The following is a 23289-nucleotide window of genomic DNA, read 5'->3' on the forward strand; positions in this document are numbered from 1 at the left end:
AGAAAACAGGTTGTGAAATAATTAGATGCTGCTTAGGAGACGGGTATTTTGTTTTAGAAGTACTTTTTTTTTTCCCAAGAGAAAAAATATTCAAACAAAAGTATAGTATTTGTAGATAAATAATATTTAATACTCAGGCTCCATCCATTCATGGTCAGGCTGAAGAGAACACCACAGTGAATTGATGCTTCTATGCCCTTTACCCAGATTAAGAAATTATAGAATTGCCTCTCTTTATCTTTCACTTTGCATCTGTAAAAATTAGGGACATTTTTCTGTGTGTCAGCCTTCAGCAGTATTCTTCAAGAGCCAACCACCTTGTTGAGATAGGTTCCTCTTTCACTGGACTGGGAAGCTAGGATTCTGGTAGATGGCCTGCCCAGCAAGCCTGTCTCCACCTCCACAGCTGTGGGATTACAAGTGGCAGAAACCATGAGTATTGGGGATCTAAACTCGGGTCCTCATGGCTTGCAGGGCACCAGCTGAACCTATCTCAGAAGTGATAAATAACGTCTAGGTTCTTGTTGGATCTGAAACTAGAAGTCAGAGAGACTAGTGATTTTTGAGGTTTGCCTTGACTCCAGTTGGTATCTTTTTTTGCTTCTTTGGCAAGTCGCCCAGCCTACAATTAGCCTTTAGTGATGGTGAATCTACCCATGTCCCTCCATTCTCATCCTTCCAATGATATACTGAGTGCACATATACTTGAAATTCTCCGCATTTGTTGAAGATAAAGTCAGTTTTTTTGGAAAGAGCTAGGGGCTGTCTCGTGACCTGCTTCTTGTCCCAGGCAGTCTTCAAGTTGACTCCGCAGAGCTGGTCACAGGAGTTGATGCAGTGACTCCCCTAATAGTAAAAGCCGAGCAGTTCAGTTGGAGGGAATACTCAGGCCAGGGAGGAAAAGTAAGGCCAATCTGGGCCTTACAAAGAGAAGTGCAGTCAGGGCCCTGTTATTCTACACTGTAGGTAGAGCCTCCACAGAAGCCCTGACTTTCAACCATACTAACATAGGACTCAGCCCCAACAACACATGGCTGGGGCTGGATGAAAATGGTGTCACCCTTACCCTTCTCCAGAGTTTCCTTCTGAGTCAGAGCAGCTGGGGGGGAGGATCCTGGTACTCAGTCCTAACAGTTTAGAGCTGTGATACCATTTTCTTGAGCTAGAAGAAGGAAGGAAGGGAACATGCCTGGATCAAACAATGTGGACTTCCACTGTTCAGTAAGATTTATTCCAGAAAATCTCCTGGAATAAATGCTTCTTCCTATGCTTTTATGAAAACAACCAAAAGCTTTAAGTGGTTGTCCTTTAATCGTTTCTTCAGTTTTTCGGAAGACTGTCTGTGAGCCTCTGATGGGGGCAATGGCAGTCTGGACATTTTCTTACCCATTCACGATGCCCATCATCTATCTGCCTTGCAGTATACACGGTGACTCTTGAGCACCATTTAATACCCAGGGTGTTGCCTTCCCAAGTTGGAGACAGTTGTTTTGATTTTAAAAAGTTCAGTCAGAGTAAATGCCATCAATTAACGTCGTAGTGATAAATGATACAGGTGTTCTTCACCATGCTGTTAAAGACGGTTGCACCCACAGGTAGAATCATATGAGATTGCTTTCACTCCTGTGACATTCAGTTTGATTTAAAACTTTGAGTTACGAAGAGAATATCAGAGGTGAATAAAATGTCATCCTGGAAATTGTTTCTCTTCTCAGCAGTTGAACTTTAAAGTGCATCAGTTAAGAAGAAAAGAAGACATCTATGACTGCATCTCAGTAGTTGTCAAGAGTAGAGACTAGCGGGGTGGGGTAGGGGCTGTTAGCCCAGCCCAGGGACGCTGAGGCAAGGAGGATTGCTTGAGGACAGCCTGGGCACCCATAGCAAGATTGTTTCAAAAGTAAGCATCAAGGATACAGCTTTCACTTTTTAGGCAAAGAGGATATATATAGTTCTGAGGCTGGGGGCTGGAGGCGGGATGGACACTGGCAGAGCGCCTGTTTCCCAAGCTAGCTTGAAGTTGCTGGAAGATATATATTCGAAGATAGTAGAAATAGGCACATATTTAATATTTATGAAAAGAATAAAATAGAAGATAGTAGAAATAGGCACATATTTAATATTTATGAAAAGAATAAAAGAATAAAACAGACATAAAGAGTGTTTCTTTTTATATCCACAAATGATCATCCAAAACAATATGTGTTGGAGTTACTATGCTGTGAGGAAACACCATGATCAAATAAACCTGGGAAGAAAAGGGTCTATTTGGCTTGTACTTCCACATCACTCTTCATCCCTGAAGAAAGTCAGGACAGGAACTGTAAACCCGACAGGAACCTGGAGGCAGGAGCTGATGCAGAGGACGCTGCTTATTATTGACTTGCGCTCTCTGGCTTGCTCAGCCTGCTTCATGTGGAAGCCAGGACCACCAATGTAGGGATGGCACTGCCCACAGTGGTACACTCATCAGTCACCAATTAAGAAGATGCCTATAGGCTTTCCTACAGCATGATATTATAGACATTTTCTTTCTTGAGGTTCCCTCTTCTCTGGTTACTCTAGTGTGTGTGAAGTTGACATAAAACTACCTAACACATAATGGGACATTTTTTTTAATCTGTACATTATCCTTCTTAAGAGCAGTAGATTAAACTCTTGAATTCAACAGACATTTACAGCAAATGTTTAAGGATTTAATTAATAATTCAGTATAATACTATTTTGTAAAGCAATCTCCAGGTAACTTTATTTACATAAGGAAAATCTGGAAGATAATTTAAACTGTGTATGTGTTTTAAGTGATTTATTATTTGTATTACTTTTATTTATGTGTACGCATCTGTGTGCATATACTTGTGTGAGTGAAGGTCCCTAGGTATCAGATGCCCCGGAACTAGAATTACAGGGAGTTGTGAGCTTCCTGGTGTGGGTGGTAGGAACTTGAGTCCTCCAGAAGAGTAACAGGTGCTCTTAGCTGCCAAACCATCTCTCTTGATTTTTTTTTACATTTTTTTCTTGTGTTTGTATATTGTGAATTTGTGATTAGAAAAAAAAAAAACAGGACAGTTAAGAAAACAATAGAAAATTGGAATGTGGGGCTACAGACATGTAAAAAAAATGTCTCAAATCTGAGCAAAGACAACCTCAGTTTAAAAATAATAATAATAGTAGTAATAGTAATAATAATAATAATCCTTTTTTTTCTTTCCTTCCCCAGTGTTGCATCAGAGCCAAGAAAACTTTATGAAATGCCAAAATGTTCCAAATTAGAAAAAATTGAGGATGCTTTATTATGGGAATGCCCAGTGGTGAGATACCTTTCTAGAGCATTGGTTTTTAAAGCTTGCCCACACTTAAATGTTTGTTCATTTGTTTATTTTTAGATTTACTTCATTTTTAAAAAAGAATTCTATACACGAGTACTGTGTTTACATAATTTCTGACTCACCCTCTTCCCAGTTCAATTCCTTCTCTGTTCCCCTCTACACACTTTTTCTCAAGTTGATGGCCTCATCTTGATTATTGGATACGCACACAGTATACAAATAGAACCCGTTGAGTCCATTTACTGTTGCTCATATGCGTATGTGTTTAGGGCTGACTAGGGATCTGATATCCTGCCGGGAGACTAGTCCCTGGCAAGGGGCGATTTTCCCTCTCTTAGAGCCATTCATTGCCTATAGCTCTTTACCTAGAAGCGGGGCTTTTTGAGATTTCCCCATTCACGTTGGGATGTCAGCTAGTGTTGCCATTGTGCAGGTCTTTTTTAGGCAGTAGTATTGTTGAGATGTCATGGGTACAAGTCCCTGTCACTAGGACACACGCAAAGGAAAAGTAAAAACTGTGTTCCAAAAGTTGTCTGCTCACACACACACACACACACACACACACACGTAATATTTTTTAATCAGTATTTGGAATTCATTTATTTTGCGCAGACCCATGTATGAGCCCAGGCTAGCTTGATTTGATGTGTAGGGAGCGTGAGCTTGAGCCTAGGACTTCATCCACCCTGACTGCTGGGATGGAAGACATGTTTCACTGTGTTCAATTTATTATGAAAAACTTGAGAGATAACTTGTAAATATGAAAAGGTAGAAACTGGTTAAAAGTTTTTAACACTATGAGTTAGTTTACAGTCTTCCTTAGTGTTTGAGATCATTCCACCTCTGTACTAAGACAAATTATTGTGAGAGCAACTATTATGTGGATTTTTGAAAGGTAAACTCCAGCTATGACTGTAGTTAGGAAAATAATAGTATAAAAACTAAAACTACAGTAGCAAAAGTCATACCGCTAGCCAGCGTTGCCCTGGCATGCACCCTTCAGGACACTGTTTCCTTGGGATGTTAGCATTCAGAGACCACAGAAGCTAGAGGTCTGGGGACAGAATAAATATGGGACATTGAAAGTTACAAGGATTTGCAAGTCTCCTCCTCAGTCTTTAACATGACTGCTTCTAGCACTGCTAGTTTGCACAATGCTTGTCGAGACATCACACCAGACTCTTTTAATCACAGCCCTCTTTTGAGGGACAATTCATCTTTTTCCATAACATTGTTTCTAAGAAATCCTCTTGAGAAGCACTACAGCGAATCACGTCTGTCAGTCTGGTTGGTCGCTCTTCAAGAGAAGAGAACTCCCAGTCTGTAACCAAAAGTACTGTCTAAGCGGTGAGCAGCAGTATTCTGAATTGAAAGTTAAATTTTTTTCTAGGCTGTTGTTTTTCCATAAAGCTATAATTTTTTAACTGTCACCCCCCCCATAATTACTCTTTTCATAGAAGCCTCCTTTTTAAAAATTAGAAAGTTTCTCTTTAATTGAAAGCTGTAAATAATTGTGCCTTAAACCATTCAGAGCCTTTTAATCTATTCTCTTAAGGGGAGATTAGAGAAATGATAGGTTTCTTAATTGAGAAAGATTGAATATACCAATTCAAACACCCACAATATAGAGCAGTCCTGAAAAAATAAAGTTAACCTACTCTCATTCCATAAACACTTAGGTGATTTTGTTTTTATTTGTGGTGACACATTTTTTATGAAGAACTCAGAGGAACACTGCATTATTAATATATGAATGCAAAAACTACTTTAAAACTAGTATGCTGTTTATTTTTTGTTTCTGAAATAATGAATGAAATGCCACTTTTGGTTTAAGAAAAAAAGTTCATACCTATAATATATACTTGTTTCAAATGTCTCTCTGATGGGCTAAATAGGAATTGTAGATTTTTTAAAACTTTAAGATCTACCTGAACTGATCCATAAGTCATTGTAGTATAAAGGCCTTCATGCCCTTGCCTATGAGCTATATAAGTGACTGGAACATTTACAATCACAGCATCAGCATGGAGTTCACAGTCTGCACTGCGCAGGGTCTGCCTGAGAAACAGCAAAAATAACTGGAACCAAGCGGACCAAAAGCAAATGGTTGTTTCCCCAGAGTTTGAAATGGAAGACAGCTTTTGCAGAGGCCAAAAGCCTCTTCTTTCCTGCTCATGTTTTACATAAACAAATGCCGCATTGATTTCAATGTCTCAATTCAGAACTTTACTAATTGAAAGTCAGCCCTTCTGCAGAAGAGCTGTACCAGTGGGATGGGCAGTGGTTAAAGGTCTGCAAGCCAGACAACCTGTGTTTGAGCCGCTGAACTCACAGAAAGGCAGGAGAGCTGAGCACAGTGCATGCCTTCAGTCTCAGCACTCGGGAGGCAGAGGCAGGCAGGTCTCTGAGGATGCGGCCAGCCTGCACCCACACAAACACACAAACACACACGTAGAGGGAGAAAGCTGGGTCCACCCAGTTGCCCTCTGACTTCCACATGTGTACCCATAGGTACACAGTGATAATGACAGTAAAATTTAAAAGCATTAAAGCATAAAGAACGGTTAAAGTGACAGCCCACAGCCTTGTCCGTCCCACTTTCTTCATTTGTGCAGTTGATATTTCTTTGGTTTACTTACTTGACAAGGTAACTAGCCATTTTCTTTGGACACAATACTGCAGATTGTTCATAGCCAAGCAATTTGTTTTTACACCCTGGTTTGGTTTATTTGTTCTTTAGGGAGAAATACTTCCTGACCCATCAGACTATAAGTCCTCCCTCATAGCGCTGACTGCTCATAACTGGCTGCTTCGTATCTCAGCAACTACAGGGGAAATCCTGGAGAAAATATACCTTGCTTCCTATTGCAAATTCAGGTAATGCGAGATTATTGTTTAAAATTTTGTTGTAAAAATGTGAGACCTGTGGCCTAGGAAATCTTAAGCCTCTCTCCAATACTCCTCTGTGCCCCCAGTTCTCCTTGTGTATTTTATGACCACAGTTTCTTTATAATTCCAGTTTCCCTGTGTATTTTATGACCCTAGTTTCTTTATAATCCCAGTTTTGCCTGTGTATTCTATGACTGCAGTTTCTTTATAATCTACTCGTTTTGTTTTCTACTTGCTCTATTTGAAGATTTGAGGCTCATGACTTACATTGTTTATCTCTGTATTCCAAAGAAGTCATTAGCCACAAAGTAGTTAGCGCTAGATGGCAGATGGTTCCCATTCTGGTACACTCCAAGAAATGCAGCTGTAGCTGCTAATTTATAAGTTTGTGTCAGGTTTAGAATGGATATGAGTATGCCATTTATAAAAATAATATCTTTAATACTTTTTATGACTCTCATTTTAAATTGGAAATGAGTGTAATGGTGTATGTCTTTAATCCCAGCACTCAGGAGACAGAGGCAGGTGGATCTCTGTGAGTTCAAGGCCATGCTGGTCTACACAGTGAGTTCCAGGACAGCCAGGGCTACACAGAGAAACCCTGTCTTGAAAAACCAAAATAAGTGAAGAAATAAATAAAAATGAATTGAAAATGGTTTGTGTATGTGTGTGTGCACGTGCAGGTGTGTAGGGGAATGTTTTGTTTGTGTGTTTGCTTGCTTGCTTGCTTGCTTTTTCAGACTGGCTCCCAAGCTGACTTTGAACTACTGTTTCCTCCTCCCAAGTTCTGGGACTGCAGGCATCCACATCACACCCAGGTTTTTCTGTAGTAGTATTGAAGCCAGGTTTGTGCATGCTGGGAAAGCACTCTCCAGCTGAACTGCACCCCAAGCCCTGTTATCTCCAAGGTTTGAATGCTCTTAGGTTACAAAGGTTTTATAGATGTATTCACTCATTTGTTCATTCATTCATTCATCCATTCATTCATTCATTGTGAGTGTTCTGCCTTCATGTGTATGTATGTACCATGTATGTCCAGTGGCCATGGAGGTCAGAAGAGGGCGTCGGATCCTCTGGAACTGGGGTTATGGATGCTTGTGAGCCACCAAGTGGGTGCTGGGAACTGAGTCTGGGTTCTCTGCAACAGTTAACAAGTGCTCTTAACCACTGAGCCATCTCAACAGCCTTCTCAAAACCAACTTTTAACTGGTCTGACAGTAGATGCTCTTAAACCCCCAGCACTTAGAAGGCTGAGCTGGGATGATGGGGCTTTCACAGTTATCCTCAGTAACATAACAAGTTCAAGGCCTGGGCTACACGAGGCTTTGTCTCAAAAAAAATTTTTTTTCATTAGAAGAGAATTATTTAAGACTCTAGAAGAGTTAAAATGTAAGTTGAGATGTATCTATATAAGGATCTAGAGGAAATTATTAAAGTTGTTTATTTCAAAATAGATTACTTTGCTCTTATAATTTAAGTTATTAAAAAGCCTTAGTTATTAAATAGCACACCAAGCATGGTGGTTCATGCCTGTCATCTCAGCGTCGGAGACATCAGCAATAGAACAGCAAGTTCAGAGTCAACCGCACTACCTAGAGTCACAGGTCAGATTTTATCTCAAAACCCAAGCATGCAAAATAACAAGAGATCAGTAAATAAAGTATAATGTTTTGATTTTGAGTATAAGGGGACTGATCTAAACATTAAATTACTCTTTGTTCCTTCAAAAGGTACCTGAGCTGGGACACTCCTCAAGAGGTCATTGCAGTGAAGTCGGCTCAGAACAAAGGCTCCGCGGTGGCCCAGCAGGTCCGCAGCATTCAACACGCGTGTCCTTGGGGTTTGCACACTTGTGGAAGCAAATGCTGTTTAACTCTGAGGCAGACTGTTCATGTGGGCTTCTCTCTGTTTTGTCTGTACTTATTTTTGGGCACTGGAGATTACCGGTTCATGTGTGCCTACAGTGCTCTAGTGCTGAGTTATGTCCCTCAGCTGTTCTCCTTAAAGAATCATCCAGAACTGATCAGGGTAATGTGCAAGCCCTTAATTCCAGCACATGCAGAAGCAGGAGGATCTCTGAGATCCAGGCCAGCCAAGGCTGTATAGTGAAACCCAGAATTTACTAAACCTTATAAAACCTTGGACTACCTATCGGGAAACTTATTTCTTTCAGTGACTGATAAGGAAATTTGTAGAAAATATTTGAACATTTTTATAAATACAGATTTTTTTTTCATAGAGATTTTCTGTTTTTTATCTCAGGACAGAACATTTAAAAAAAAAAAAACAACTATAATAAAAAGCAACAATTTTGTTTGCTTTTTTGGCAAGTTCCTCCTAGTGCTTAATGTAAAAATAGCCTTTTAAAAAAATCCTATAACACTATCATATAATTTACTTAGAATTCTTGGGTGCCTTTTTGTTTGGGGCGTTTTCTGTTTTGGTTTTGATTTTTAGACAAAGTTTGGCTGTGTACCCTAGTCTATCTTCCAACTGAGATCTCCCTGCCTCAGCCTGCCAGACACTGTGACTGCCAGTGTGCGCTCCTGTACTTAACTTGGGAACTTTTTAACAAATTAAATGGCTCCTCTCCTTTTCCCTTATTTAGATAATCACATCAGATTTTCCCTGATCAACACCGCAGCACAGTCCTCCACCCTCCTCATTTTGTTCCTCTCTCCCCTGCCTTCTCGGTCTTTATGTACGCCGCTGAGCCGAATAAGCTATTGGTTAGCTCTTTCAACTTCATTAAACAACTTTTTAAGTTACACTAATTTAGCTATGCATGTGCGGCTTGGGGCACACGTCACAGCATACATGTAGAGGGCAGAGGACAGCTTACAGGAGTTATTTCTCCTTCTACCCTGTAGGTTCCAGGGATCAGAGACCTCACCACGGAGCCATTTCGCCAGCTCTAAATTTACTTTTAATGATGGTTACTTATAAATATTCCCCATATCTTGCCCGGTCATCTCAGTAGCATGACCACTGAGAAGCCTTTTGTTGGGATCCCTTAAGCCTCTTCTCACACCGGTGAGGTACAGCTAAGAGTTGCTGTCTACCGTGGCTTTCTTTTCACACCCTCACTGTGTTGCGTAAACATGAAAGACTCTAACAAAGTAACACATTTCATGAGGATTCTAGAAGTGGCTGTCCCAATGTGCCTCCTGAAGAAACCAGTCTAACAGTGCATGGTCCTAGGTATTAATGTTTTTATTTATCACCTGATAATGGTATTAAATTTTGTAAGCATTTCTGCATTCAGGACTGTGTTCCCACAATCTCTAGCCAACAAGCAGTAGTTCTTGGTCAAGATATACAAATTACGCCTGCCTTTAGGTTTGAGGAGCATGGATCTTAGCTAAGTAAAAGTATGTCTCTTTGAAAGGGCTTTAAACGCCACTCTGTTTTTGGATTTGCTTGTGTTTTAACTTTTTCTTTCCTGTGGTTTTATTCTTCCCTTCTTCTAGGCAGGCACTCAGCCTCCTGTTCTGTTGTACCTCGCAGTGTTCCGGGTTCTGCCCTTCTCACTTGTAGGGATCCTAGAGATCAACAAAAGGGTAAGAATGAACTTCTTCCCTCCCTCTCTCTCTTTCTTCCTTCCCCCCCCCCCTTTTTTTTTTAAATGCAGAATCTCACTATTAAGCCCTGGATAACCTAGAACTTACTAGGTAAACCAAGCTAGCCTTGGGTTCAGAGATCCACCAGTTTCTGCCTCCGAAGTGATGGAATTAAAGGGGTGCTCCACCATACTGCAGGTACTTAATTGCAATATTTTATTGAAAATTAGGAGAAATATCTTCATTTATTTATTAGATGTTTTGATTGAGAACATTCTCCTGTCTATGAAGTGTTTACTGATGTGTCTTATTTCCTGTCAAAAAGTGAACCTTTGGCTTGGGAAGAAGCATAGCCATCTCCTCAGCTCCCTGCATGTCTTCATGCCTCTCAGGTGGTTAGTGTTTTTAGTGTTGGAAAGCCTGTGGTCATTAACAAGCTGCTATTTTATAAAATTATAAAATGCCTAAGGAATTTTTTTCAAAGGAAATAGTTCAAAGCTTGTTAAAATGATCATGAAGCTTCAACAAAATGTCTCATTTTAATTATAAGGTACAGCTCTGAAACTTGCTTTATAGTACATAAACAAGACTCATAATGGGATATATAATCTTTCTAACTCATACAGTGTGGGTTCTTATTATGTTCACATTTATCTTAATTTGTGGGATTCATGGGAGGGAAAGAGGGCCAAATTTCAACTGAATAAATGAGTCAATAGTCTTTTAAATTTTTTTTACTTTGTGTAAAATTATCTTGGGAGTTTTTCTACTAGTCTTTAAACATTTAAAATATTAAAGAAGACCAGATCCTGAGAATCTAATAATATTCTCTAGCAAAAAAGACTAATCTATTTAAACATTTCCTATTCTGAATACTTTAAATTTTACAAACTAAAGAATAACATTAGTTATCACTTATTGTTTATTTTACACTGGGCACTTTTAAGTATTTTAAGACATTGTGACAGACAGTGTATTCTATTAGAATTTGAACAGCTACTTACCAATTTTAAAATGTTTGAATTACCAAGTACTTCTTTTCAAACTGTGGTCCTAGGAGTAGAGAATTAAAAAGCTAGGAGCTTCACAACTCAAAGCAAACTATAATTGTCTTTCTACAAAAATGACAAAAGCCCAAATTGTAACCTCATTGTTTCCTTTCTGCTTGTGGATTAAGTAATTATACTGCATTACATTCTTCAGCAGGAACAAACACAAAATGACTGGCAGAGTCAAAGCTGCTCCTGTTTACTCATGTGTGTCCAGCCAGCATAGTCGGTTGAAGGATTTGGCTTTGATTGTTGTGATGCAGGATTAAAACATGCCTTTCACTATTAGATGCACTGGAATATACAGGGGTGACGCCCTTGAGCAGTTGTGCACTCACCCTACTCATTACCATAGTATATCCTCACTGATTGAATAGAATTCCAAATGGATTTTATGTCCTCTATACTTCTTTTAGTGCTATGAAAAAAGGCATGCCTGCCTTGCTTTTTGTTGAATATTAACATAGGCACAGAACTGTGTTACTTCTCAGAACTGTGTAGAAAAATCATCACAAGATTCAAAGACAGAACATATAGGGAACAATAAGCCAAAACCCTACTCTAGATAAGTGTCTGAAAATATTTGGTCCTTTATAGTGTTGGTTTTTTATGCAGTTGAAAAATCAAACCTTGTTAGAAATTATAGTGATGAAAAAGATCTGGAGATGAACTGGTGTGGAAGAATGCTTGTTGTGTGCTCATGAGAATGTGAATTTAGATCCCCATTCTCCACATAAAGTCCAGGCATGGCCCTGGGTACCAGTAACCCTAGCACTGGACAGGAGAGGTTACCCTAGGTCTTGCTGGGCAGCTAGTCTAGCTGCAAAAGTGGAAAACTCCAAATTCAGAAAGAGAGAGACCCTGTCTCAAGGGAACAAAGTGGACAGTGGTGGAACAGGATACCTAGTCTCCTCCTATTGAACGTCACACATAGGCATGGGCTTACCTACTTACCTACCTGCACACACGTGCACTATACACATAGTGCATGCACGTGCACCCACATACACCACACGCACAAATCTGCAATTGGTCATTTCTCATATAATTACTTTCCAAGTTCCAATTTTTTTTGCCTCTAAGCACTATAAATATTTGTCTTTATGAAGAACATTCTAGTGCGTGAATAATGAGTCTCTATTGGCTATACTTGATAAATATTCATTTAGAATTACATGGCTTCCATGCTTACCACTGTTCTATGAAAAGTAGAATCTGTAATTACTGTGTATTGACAAAGCTGTACAGCACATGCATGCTGACACATCATTTTGAGCCCTGTGTATAGTGCTTCTGTTGATAATCCAGTCTGAGGCTTACTACCTGCCTCTAATAACTCTCTAGCCTCAAGTTGCTAAATTTTAGTTAAGTCTTAATGTGAGGCAGCACATGACCTGGATTTAAAGCAGGAAATACAGACATTTTGAAGATCAGAGGATTGGCCTTCTGTCTTGTCCTTTCTTAGGGAATATCTGCCTTTCCTCTTAGGTTTTCCAGAATGTCACCGATGCCACCTTGTCACATGGAATCCTGATTGTGATGTACAGCTCAGGACTAGTAAGGCTCTACAGCTTCCAAGCCATCATTGAGCAGGTAGAGGAAGGCACAGTGGGGCATAGCACACTGGGTGTGAGGCTTGGGCTCAAAGGTATTTGTTGTTGTGTGGTTTGTGGGTTTTGTTACTGTTTTTAACAAGTCCAGTATTCATATAGTTTTCTATTATAAAAGTTATAGAAACAGAAAAAGACACAATAACCTTTGCCAGAGGGGTGGGGAGGATAAACAGAAAGTCCTTGAATAAAGACAATTTCTTTGTCATATATATGTAAATTTTATTTTTTCTTTTCAGACAGCAAATAAACAGGCTCTAAAGCCACCATTTTTGTTTTGTTTTGTTTTTAGTTCATGCAACAGAAACTTGACTTAGGGTGTGCATGCAGTCAGGGCGGGACTACTGGGACTGTAGGAGAGGCTCCTTTTGGCATTCCTTGTAATGTTAAAATCACAGGTATGGCTACTATACAGGATCTTTTCTCCTTAAGAAAGTAAGTGTTCATATAAATAGTTATGCATTATAAGTGTCCACGTTTTTCTCTGTGACTATACACTGACTCATTTTACTTCCATACAGGAAATATATATATATTTACACACACACACACACACACACATCCCTTACTATTGAATAAATGTCAGAAGAATTCTACCCACTCATTAGCATAAGGGCCTGAGAATGCTGAGCCATTCTGGTCCTTGATTTCCTTGTCTGGATAATGATGAGTTACACTGATCATTAACTTCCTTCTTAACTTCCTTATAGCTTAGGGTTTTTTAAAATTTTGTTAAATCTGCTCATTTATAAGGATAGTGTTTTCAAAGGAAATACTAATGCTATGCTACTTAAAGGTAGGCAGATCTTAGACTGCAGATCTAAGTTATACATGACTCTGTAAAGATAGAAAAACTTTTCTGTATGTAACTAACTTACTGAGTCAGATGTGGTAGCTCATCCCTAAAATACCAGCACCTGGGAAGTAGAGGTGGGAAGATGAAGAGTTAAGGTCATCCTTGTCTACATAGTGAGTTTGAGTCAAGTTAGTAAAAAGCCTGCCATTGAAGGCTGGCCTGAGCTACATGAAATCTTGTCCCAAAGGGGGGGGGGAGCAAAATAATAATGTTCAAAAATGTAGTCTATGAAATTATTTCCTGATATAGAATAATATAACTGAATGATTTGGGAGATCATCTGCTTAAGGGAATTAGCAAATTCTATAATCTCTGTGGCGACAGCAGACCTGTGAGTGTCTGTTGACTGTGGAGGTGCCTGCCCTCTGCCCTTATCTTTTCAGGCATCCAAGGACAAGTTGACGATTGCTGTCTGGTTGGAAGAGCCAGTTGGACATATGCCATTATCCTAGAAATGTTGTCTCTGTTCCTAATTCATTAAGAGTTACTTCTTATGATGCTGAGATCATTTTCATTCATTTCTAACCAATAAACACTATGCTTCTGTTTTGTTTTGTTTTTAGGTGAAACTCCAAACATTTTTCTAATTTAGCCAGAATAAAACAGGATTTTTTTTCTATCATCATTTACCATTGCATAGTCAACAAATAGGTTAAGAAAAAGAAGTGAAAGATGCAAGAAAGGAAGAGTGTTTAGTGGCAAATGGCAATTATATAAATGATGAAGAGTGCCCAGTATAACCAATTAAGCTATCCGTGAAGTCCAAAATAAATGTTTTAAAACTGATTCATTTTTAAGTGAATTAGGCAATTTTATGAAAAGCTAGCCATACTTCCTAACCTCAGAAATCCCTCCTGTACTCAGTACACACATGCTCACAGAGCTCTTTTAGGAATCTTGTCTGCTGTATGGAAGTCACTGTGTGCATGTCTGGAGCTAGCAGAAACCACAGTAGGTGCTGGGTCCCCTGGAACTTGAGTTGTAGATACTTATAAGTGCTGGGAACTAAACATGAGGTTTTTTATCACATGGTGTTTGAATTTCTTTCATAATTTACTGACACATGCCCTTTGACCTAATATATTAGAATATTAATATTTTTATTACTTGAAAAAACCTTGTTTATTAAAGATATTTTCATTTTCTTAAATGCTTTTTAAGCACTTACAAAGAACTTAAGAAGTATTTTTTAAGAACTTCTGTCTCCTCCCAATTGTTTGTGAGCGACTATTCATGCTTCATTTTCTCCTGTGTGCAGCACTCAGAAGGAAGAAGAGCCCTGACAGCACACATTCCCATTTCCCATGTAACTCGCGTGAACAGTCTTTTCTGACAATAACACTTTTAAGATGAGTGCTTTATAAACCAAAGGTGCTCAAGGTGGAAGTACAAATCAAGAGCCTACAGATGAACTGTCTGTCTACAGCCACGAAAGACATTGGGAACTCACTGCAGGGCCTTACCGTGCTAGAGCAAACCTATTACGTTATAATTAAGATTGAGATCAAAGAGGAAGAGAAGAAAGCACCAACAACAGTCCCTTTGATGTCCATCTCCAAGAGACTGATTGGATATGTCTATAAAAATCAACTTGTTTGATGATAATACTAGTGGTGGGGTCTACTAAGAAGACTAAGGTCTCCATTGTGCCAGACCCCATCCTAATTGGTTGTATTCAGACTAATGTTGCTTTAGACAAGAAATGTAACACAGGACAGCTTTTGTAAAATTTGCTGTTAGCTTATGATACAGAAGGTCTCTCTGCCTATTAAGATTTATTAGACTTGATTACCTGCTACGACTGTTCAGGGAGTTGATGTGGCTAACCCAGAGTCTTGTACTCTGTTGTTGTTGTTGTTGTTGTTGTTGTTGTTGTTGTGGCTACAGCTTTTATCATGTATTATTGTGGGCTAAACCCCACAATAAGTACCTTCAGCCTCCATTATTGTTGTTGTTGTTGTCTGCCCATGTGGAGGCCACACATTCCTACCCAACTATATGCCTAGAGATTTAGCTTACAGCCTCTCTTTGTTTTCTACTAGCTTTCTGTGCTCTTAGGAGCTAATCTCTTTTCTGACTGCATTTTATTTTCTCAAGCATAGTAATTTTTCAATAATGGAACTTCGTAAATTATGTATATGTACCAAGAAAAGTTGAACCTAGCTAATGAATGGTGCAAGTCCACCCAAAATGAGAAGCTAATAAATGTCTCTTACTCATCTCTACAGACTCACCACCTCCACTCTTTGAAGTTTCATCTCTGGAGAACGCATTTCAGATTGGAGGCCATCCTTGGCACTACATCATCACGCCTAATAAGAAGAAACAGAAGGGAGTTTTCCATATTTGTGCCCTAAAAGATAATTCCTTGGTAATTCATGAGTACTCAACTTTTCAGCAGTAAATTTATATTAGAAATGTTTATTCTCTACTCTTCTAGCAGCTCTATAGATCCAGGAATTACCTTTTCATTAATTTGGGGACCATTTTATTTATTTACTTATTTACTTATTTATTTATTATTTAGACAGGGTCTCTATGTAGTAGGGGCTGGCCTGGAACTCCGAAATCCTCCTCCTGCCCTGCTACCCCAGTGCTGGGATTAAAGGTATGTGCCACCATACCCAGCATCTGTGAACAAGTTAAAATACAGAGAATATGGCAAATAGTGTTTGTCACCCAGAATTTTAAAACAACAACTGTTTGAAAGGTCTTAGAACACCAAGGATTCTTGTTCATTCTCTCCCTCACAGCCCCTACTCTGTGCTAGCCTCTGTGTAGCTCCCCTTAAATTCAGGGCGTAGGCAAGACTGGCCTTGACTACCTGTTGCTCCCATCTTGGCCTCCCAAGTGCTGACTGTAGCTGGTGCCACCGTACATAGTAAAGGGTCTCGTTGCCAAGAGGATTTTGTTGTAGGATTCCCATGGAAGACGTCTCTCAGATGCCACCGTGGGAACTGTTGCTAGAATAGGCTTAGGCTGTCTCTGAAATTGCTGTGGAATGTGTTGTTGATTTTGAAGAGAGCAGAACCAGATGGAGCTCACAGTGCTGGCGCGGAGATGGCTCATTGTCAGGGTTCCTCAAGTTGCTTCTGGCGCCACAGGAAGAAATGATTCATGGCAAAACAGCAAAAGTCCTACCCATTAAAGTCATCTTAATTTTATTTCAAAATATGATTCTAAATCATTGATTTTTCCAGTTTAGTCATTTGTTAAGGTCTAGCATGGCCAGGCAATACATTTTCTTCCTTCAGGTTGCTCCTAGTCCCCAAACAAAGATTCCTTCTCCTTCCTGACCATGCTGAGGCCCTCATCTTTGCTTGTATTGCTGAGTTAATGTAGTTTATTCTGATATCTCTTAGATCAGATATCAGATCAGATAAATTCACTTTGCATGAAGTAGATTTGGTTTACCCCTCGCCCATGCCCTCCAGGGCCCTTGCTCAGTCAGTCCCTCTGGGTTCCATTAGTCCAGGTCAGCGCCCTTCACCTTGCTGAAGGTCAGCAGTTTCTTGGGTTCCATTACCTTCTCCTACTGATGTCATAGGCCACTGTGTCTAGTGTCTTCTGGTTTACTTTTGTAAGAAAAAATTTCTCACTTCTTGGTCACATCTAACAGTTACCACTGTCCCACTCCCCTCAATGAAGCCCTCTTTTATAACATTTTACAGAACATTTTCTAGGGGCTGATTGCTGCCATTACAACCCTGGTTTGACTGTTCACCTCTAGGGCTTTCTTGAGTCACTAGTGCCTTTCTCTTCTTCCACCTAATTTTGCATCTAGTCAAACCTTGAGCACTGTATATCCTATTTACACTTAGCATATGTTCTTCTTATATAAGAACTGATTCTGTATGTTCTCTTATAAATAAATAATGGTCTTTAATCATAGGTATCACATACTCTCTAATAACAAGTACAGCATTTGGTCAGGCCAGTATTTTGTCACATTTCTAAATAGCCAAAGCTGGTGTTAGTTCCTGGTGCTGCTGTGTGGAAGGTGAAACCTGTGAGTCCATAGGAACATATAGCGTCTGGTGTTTTCTTCTTTCTCTCCCCACTGCCCCTCCCCACTCACTTGAGACAGGATCTCACTATGTAACCCTGGCCAGGATGGCCTTGAACTCACAGAGCTCTGCCTGCTTCTGCCTCCCACGTAGTACAATTAAAGGGGTGCACCACCACACTTGGCTTTTTCTTTATTTTAATATCTATGCATGTCTGCATGTTTTGAAATAAGACTACTCTTTTCTTGTTTTAAATGCTAATCAGTATTAGACTCTTTTCTCAGATATGAGAGTTTAATATTTGACTTAGTGAAGGAGAGTATGTGACCTGTGTCAGACTCTTGGTTTGATTACGTGCTTATGTGAGTGTTCCCTACTCTTCTGATTGACAAGTAGTCATGGGCAGGGTTAGGAGGAGGAAGTTGTAGGGAACTGCGTGTGTATAATAATAGAAAGTTCATGGACTTTGGAGTCAGATCTGCTGTTTAATAGGTTCCAAACATTGGGCTAATATTCTGTTTGTGTGTCAGTCTGTGGCTAAGAAGCCATAAAATGGGGTTGATGTTTGCTTTGGGTGTTATTAAAATCAAATGCATCAGCAATGCTAGTGCACCCCCATAGTCCCCAACACAAGTGCATGTGTGAGAGGCAGGAGCTTAGAGATGTCGTAACAGTGACCTAAGGTCTGCTGCATGGCACGGAGCCGATCTGTGCCATCTCTGACTGTAAATGTTTGGAATGTCTCAGGTTTATTTGGCCCTCACACCGTCCCACTTCAGCTGCTAACATTTTCTTTCCTATACCTGTGAGTTACCAAAGGTTATATTTGGAAAATTATTTACCCTTCTAATCTCTGTCCTGACTATTTTTTCCAACTTCAGGCAAAAAATGGAATACAAGAAATGGAATGTTGTTCACTAGAATCTGACTGGATCTATTTCCACCCTGATGCTTCTGGAAGAATAATACATGTTGGCCCTAACCAAGTCAAGTGAGCAATGTTTTAGCACTTTAAAATTAAAAGCAATTTTTGTAATGTTTATTGGCATTGTTGTTTTCAGTTGAAATCATTGTAATTCTGTGAAAACTTCACTTGTATGGAGAATTTCATGAGAGACTATAGTTTACAAAACCTGGTTTTATTCTTTAGCTTTACCATTGCTATTTGTAAGTTTTACACATAAGTTCCTTGACAGATGATACATGAATGAGTGAAAGGGAATTATTGATAATTCTTTCCTCATTGAGTTTTATTTGTTTGTTTTGTTTTGTTCTTAGGGATTTGCTGTGTAGTTCATATTGGCTGCCAGTGTTGTGTAGCCCAGGCTGGCATTCTGCTTCATGCCCTGACTGGCATTCTGCTTCATGCCCTGACTGCTGGGGTTACAGGACCGTGCCACACTGGATCTGAATTTTCTTAGGATTGATGAGAAAAAAGATGTCTGAGCCAGGTAGCACAGGCCTGAAATCTCAGCTGTCCAAGAGGCCAGAGCAGGAAAATTGCAAGTTCAAGGCCAGCCTAGGCAACTTTGTGAGACCTTGTTTCTAAATAAAAAAGAGCTGGAGATGTAGTTCAGAAGTACAGTACTTGTCTGGAGTGTGTGAGGTCCCAGGTTCAGTCTCTGGGGCCCTCCAGACACAGGGCTGACTTGTGTGTGTTTACTGTTGGCTGTTGACCTGCTCTAAAATGGTCTTCATTTGGCTTCCCTGGCGTCAAACTAGTTTCCGTTTTTTATCTTTTACCCATACTTCCACTAATGGCGGCTTATCCTTGGTATTTAGGTCTTCTCATACGGTTTTCTGTCTGTCTGATTCTAGTTATTCCATGATTCAAAACTGGAAATGTTCTACCCTTCTCACCCCTGTTTATATACTAGCCCAGTCAAGATCAGGACCTCTCGTCCGTCTCATGCCAGAAATCTGAAGTCTTTTTTTGTTCTTTCTATTTTTTTTCTAGTCCTGGCATGTGGTCCTGGCAGTACTGGAATTTGCTTTGTAGACCAGGATCGTCACAGAGATCTAATGTGCCTCTGCCTTCCAAGTGCTGGGATAAAAGGCATGTGCCATCAAGCCTGGCCTTTTCCCAGGTTTTAAAAGGATAAGCACCTTTTTATATTGCCACTAATTGAGATAACTCATCTGAGGGTGTAAAACATTATCTGATTACTTTATCATTGGCAGCTGTGAAGTACCCCGTTGTCCCTGTCACAGTGGCTTCTTCTTGATGTTCTCTTTGCCAATGGGACTTGGAGCTTTGAGAACATTGTACTTTTGAAGTATTTTAATGATGTGAACAGATTTCTGTGGGTGGAAAACAAATTATTATTTTCTCTTGATTAATAAGCTTGACCCATGAGATCATTTATACTCTGCAAATCTAAATCTTAAAATATGATCCTTAAAAAAATGGTTTTGTTGGTGGCAGATTTTGCTCTCTTGTGAAAGTCCAGCATTCCAATTAATTGCTGCCCTGTCTTTCTCACTGTTAACTCTGAGTGCTGTTCTTAGCTATGTGTTCTACAGAAACAGCAGTGCAGCTCTAATGTGAGGGGTGATGAGACACTCAGGTCCTGCTGCACAGAGCGAGAGGTGATTTTTGCACTGTCGTGTCATTAACGGGCTGAAAAATGCTTTAGAACTGAGCCAGCTGCTGCTTTACCTGTGTAAGCACCATGCCTCATAGCTGTGCTCTCCTGCCTCACAAAGATGAGTGTAAAGAAGGGTATGGATTTTAATGATGAGATTAATGTTACAGACAAGTCCATGGAGAAGTGAGTCGCTGCAGATTCCCCTTGTTGAGCTTCATCTGAGTTTAGCTTTGGCAGATTGGTGGTGTTTTGCAATCTTGAGTTTTTAGGATTCTTTTTCCTTTCCAGAGTCTTGAAGCTAAGTGAGGTAGAAAATAATAGTTCTCAGCATCAGATCGCTGAAGATTTTGTCATTTGGGCCAATAGAGAAGACAGAGTAAGTCAAAAGTATCTTCTATCCTCTCTGTAGAGCGCCGCGTATGTAACCTCAGCATGGATGCTTGCCTGATAGCTGCAAGCATCATAACTCTTTGGAGTCTGTTCACTTTCTGTGCATGAGGAGCTGGTCTTACTCCCACTTACACATGAGATTTGAAGAGAGTTGATTATACTGAATTTATCTCACTTATTTCTATTTTTTTCTCTTCAAAATTTTTAGTGATGATTTGTCAGTCTTTAGTTCTAAATAGCTGTGCAAAGTTAAGTGGGGGTATAAATGTTTTAAAGCCAGATACCATACCTTAACTCCAGCTGCTTTTAATGTCTAAGCTGAGGCCCTTGAAGAGGGAGGTTTCTGAACTCAGATCCACCTTTAGTTTTCTGTACTGTGTTAAGGCAAAATTCAGAAGGATGAATAAAGAGCAAATCTGTAATGTTTAATTAATTAGTTTTTTGCCTATTCTAGCACTTGTCCATTTAAAGCTTTTATTTAAAATAAATTATTGTTCACTTAGTGAAGGATTGAAAATTAGATTTAATATAAATTTGGGATTTTCTCAGTCAGCTAGAGGAATGTGTGTGCTGGGATAGCCAGCTGGTTTAACCGCATTCTGGGCACTGTTGTCTTTGAGTGCATTGCTGAAGCATGTCCTGATTTTCCTTCTCCCCCCCCCCCCCCCATCAGAAGGAAAACTTAATCACCGTTACAGCTTCTGGACGAGTGGTGAAAAGAAATGTCAGCCTTCTGGATGATGACCCAGAACAAGAGGTATTCCTTAGCCAAAGATAATCCACAGTCCATTTCCATTCAATTAATGCTTCCCCACCCCAGGGCAGACATGGAGTCAGGGACCCCTGCAGGCAGGATGGGGGAGGGTGTGTGTGGTCCACTCAGTGTCACCCCCTTCTATTGTCTTACTGCAGTCTTTCACACAGTTTTATTTGTAGTAAAGTTTATGAGGCCAAAATAACTTGAAAGCATATTAACTTATTGTTTTTGTAAGGTATGCATTCTGTTTGTTTGGTTTGGTTTGGTTTGGTTTTTTTCAAAACAGGTTTCTTTATGGAGTCTTGGCTATCCTGGAACTCAGTTTGTAGACCAGGCTGGCCTTGAACTCCTTGAACTCAGGGAAATCAATCTGCCTCTGCTTCCCAAGTGCTGGATTAAAAGGGTACACCACCATTGCATTTGAGAGCATGTACACACACACACACACACACACACTAACTTTAAAGATAAATCATCTTTAAGAAGCAGATTCTTCACAGTGAATAATAAATACAGTTGAGCAATAGAGTGCCTGCCTGGCATGCATGAGCTCCTGGTTCCAGGCCCTATAGAAGCAAAAGGAAAACAACGAAGCTAAACAAAAAACTGGCAACCATAAGTTAAGGCAACCATAAGGTTGTACTGGCAATGCCTTTGGACTGGAAAGGTGGCTTGCCAGTTAAGAGCACTTGTTCTTTGAGTTTGAGTCCAGGCACCCATGTAACAGCAAACTGGCCATGTAGGCAAAGGCCTGTAATGCCAACCCCAAGGGATCCAGTGTGCTTTCTAGTTGTTTGCCAGCTCTATAGGATACTGCTTAACATATGGAAATCTGGAGAATGACCCATGTTTTATGGGTATACATAGACATACATTTGTACTGATTCTCTCACTTACTTGTTCTTCCTTCTGTCGTGTTTTCATAAGCAATAGAATAATTAAATTTAGAATGTAGAAATAGTCTTGCTTATTAACTGGAATTGACCTTACTTTCATCTCTTCGCCAAGACTTTCAAAATCGTGGACTATGAAGATGAGCTGGACTTGCTTTCCGTGGTAGCTGTCACTCAAATAGATGCTGAGGGAAAAGCTCACCTGGATTTCCACTGTAATGAATATGGAACCTTACTCAAGAGCATCCCACTAGTGGAGTCATGGGATGTGGTATGTATAACCACTGGGACACTAAGTTGTAAGGGTTTCCTTTACAGGTACCATTTATTAGAACATGTCCATATCAGTCCAGATTCACCTGTGCTGTGACCACATGAAAGAAGTTATTGTCCACATGCAAGACAAAATGAGCACTTCTAAGCCTTTTTTCTCTTAGCATTAAGAATACCATCTTACCAGTATCCTTGAATACTGGTGAGAAAACACAAAGAAAATGTTGTGACTTGTTATTTCCTTACCATATTCTTTTATTTTCCTCCCAATTATAAGTTTGGTAGCATTTTTTAAAATGAAATTATCTCCCATAGTTAGTTAAGGGGCCATCAATGTTTAAGCAAGTTGGTTCCAGCACTTGGAAATATTTGTTCTTCTAAATATTATAAAATATAAATGTACTGGGGATATAGCTCAGGGAGTAGAATATCATCCCATCAGACTGTAGGTTCAGTTCCCAGCACCACCTAAAATGAGTTGGTGGTGGCAGTGAATAAGTTTCGAGAGGACTTGGGAGATGGTTCAGTTGTTGTACAAATGGGAGAACTTAGGGTTTGGGTCCCCAGCACCCGCTACAGAAATGCTGGCAGGTATGTCAGTCAGACTTGGAGATGAAAACGAGATCTCAGAAGCAAGATGACCAGACCAGCCAAATCCCTGAGTTCTGGGTCAGAGGCATAAAGCAGAGGGGAATTGAGGAAGACATCTGACATCTGCCTGCACACAACACACATGCACACACACAGGTATTCAAACACATGAGCATGCACACATTCCACAGCACATGCACAAAAGTAAAACGAGGAACAGCATCCTGCTGCCTAGGTCTTTTCCTATCAGAAAGGAACTTGAGAGGTATGAACACTTGCAGATGCTCATGGGTCAGACAGAAGGGCTCTGCTGACAGTGAACTGCATATCCAAGCCCCTAAGCCCAGAGCTCTTTCCATTCTCTACATTTTCTGTGTTTTCCCGTTAGCCATCTACATGCACATAAAAAATCCCTTTCTGGCAAGTCTTCCACATCTGTGTACATATGTAAGAGCACAGGGTGTGGTATTTTGGTGATACACAGTGAATATGATTGTGTG

The 23289-nt window shown here is 40.0% G+C and overlaps 1 protein-coding gene across 4 annotated transcripts in view; it reads left to right on the forward strand.

Annotated features, from left to right (window-relative positions):
• Dcaf17 (DDB1 and CUL4 associated factor 17) overlaps positions 1 to 23289 on the forward strand; it is a 30251-nt gene that overhangs the window by 1118 nt on the left and 5844 nt on the right. The window contains exons 3-14 of one of the 4 annotated variants that reach the window (XM_052182668.1): positions 3218 to 3308; positions 6067 to 6203; positions 7946 to 8024; positions 9686 to 9775; positions 9887 to 9973; positions 12313 to 12417; positions 12727 to 12832; positions 15519 to 15661; positions 18179 to 18288; positions 20174 to 20261; positions 20949 to 21032; positions 22041 to 22196. In XM_052182668.1, coding sequence (XP_052038628.1) covers positions 3218 to 3308; positions 6067 to 6203; positions 7946 to 8024; positions 9686 to 9775; positions 9887 to 9973; positions 12313 to 12417; positions 12727 to 12832; positions 15519 to 15661; positions 18179 to 18288; positions 20174 to 20261; positions 20949 to 21032; positions 22041 to 22196 — 1276 coding nt within the window. The other 3 variants (XM_052182669.1, XM_052182670.1, XM_052182671.1) reach the window with 3 other exon arrangements.

The sequence above is a fragment of the Apodemus sylvaticus genome, chromosome 5 (genome assembly GCF_947179515.1).
Source record: "Apodemus sylvaticus chromosome 5, mApoSyl1.1, whole genome shotgun sequence".
NCBI classification, from domain to species: Eukaryota; Metazoa; Chordata; class Mammalia; order Rodentia; family Muridae; genus Apodemus; species Apodemus sylvaticus.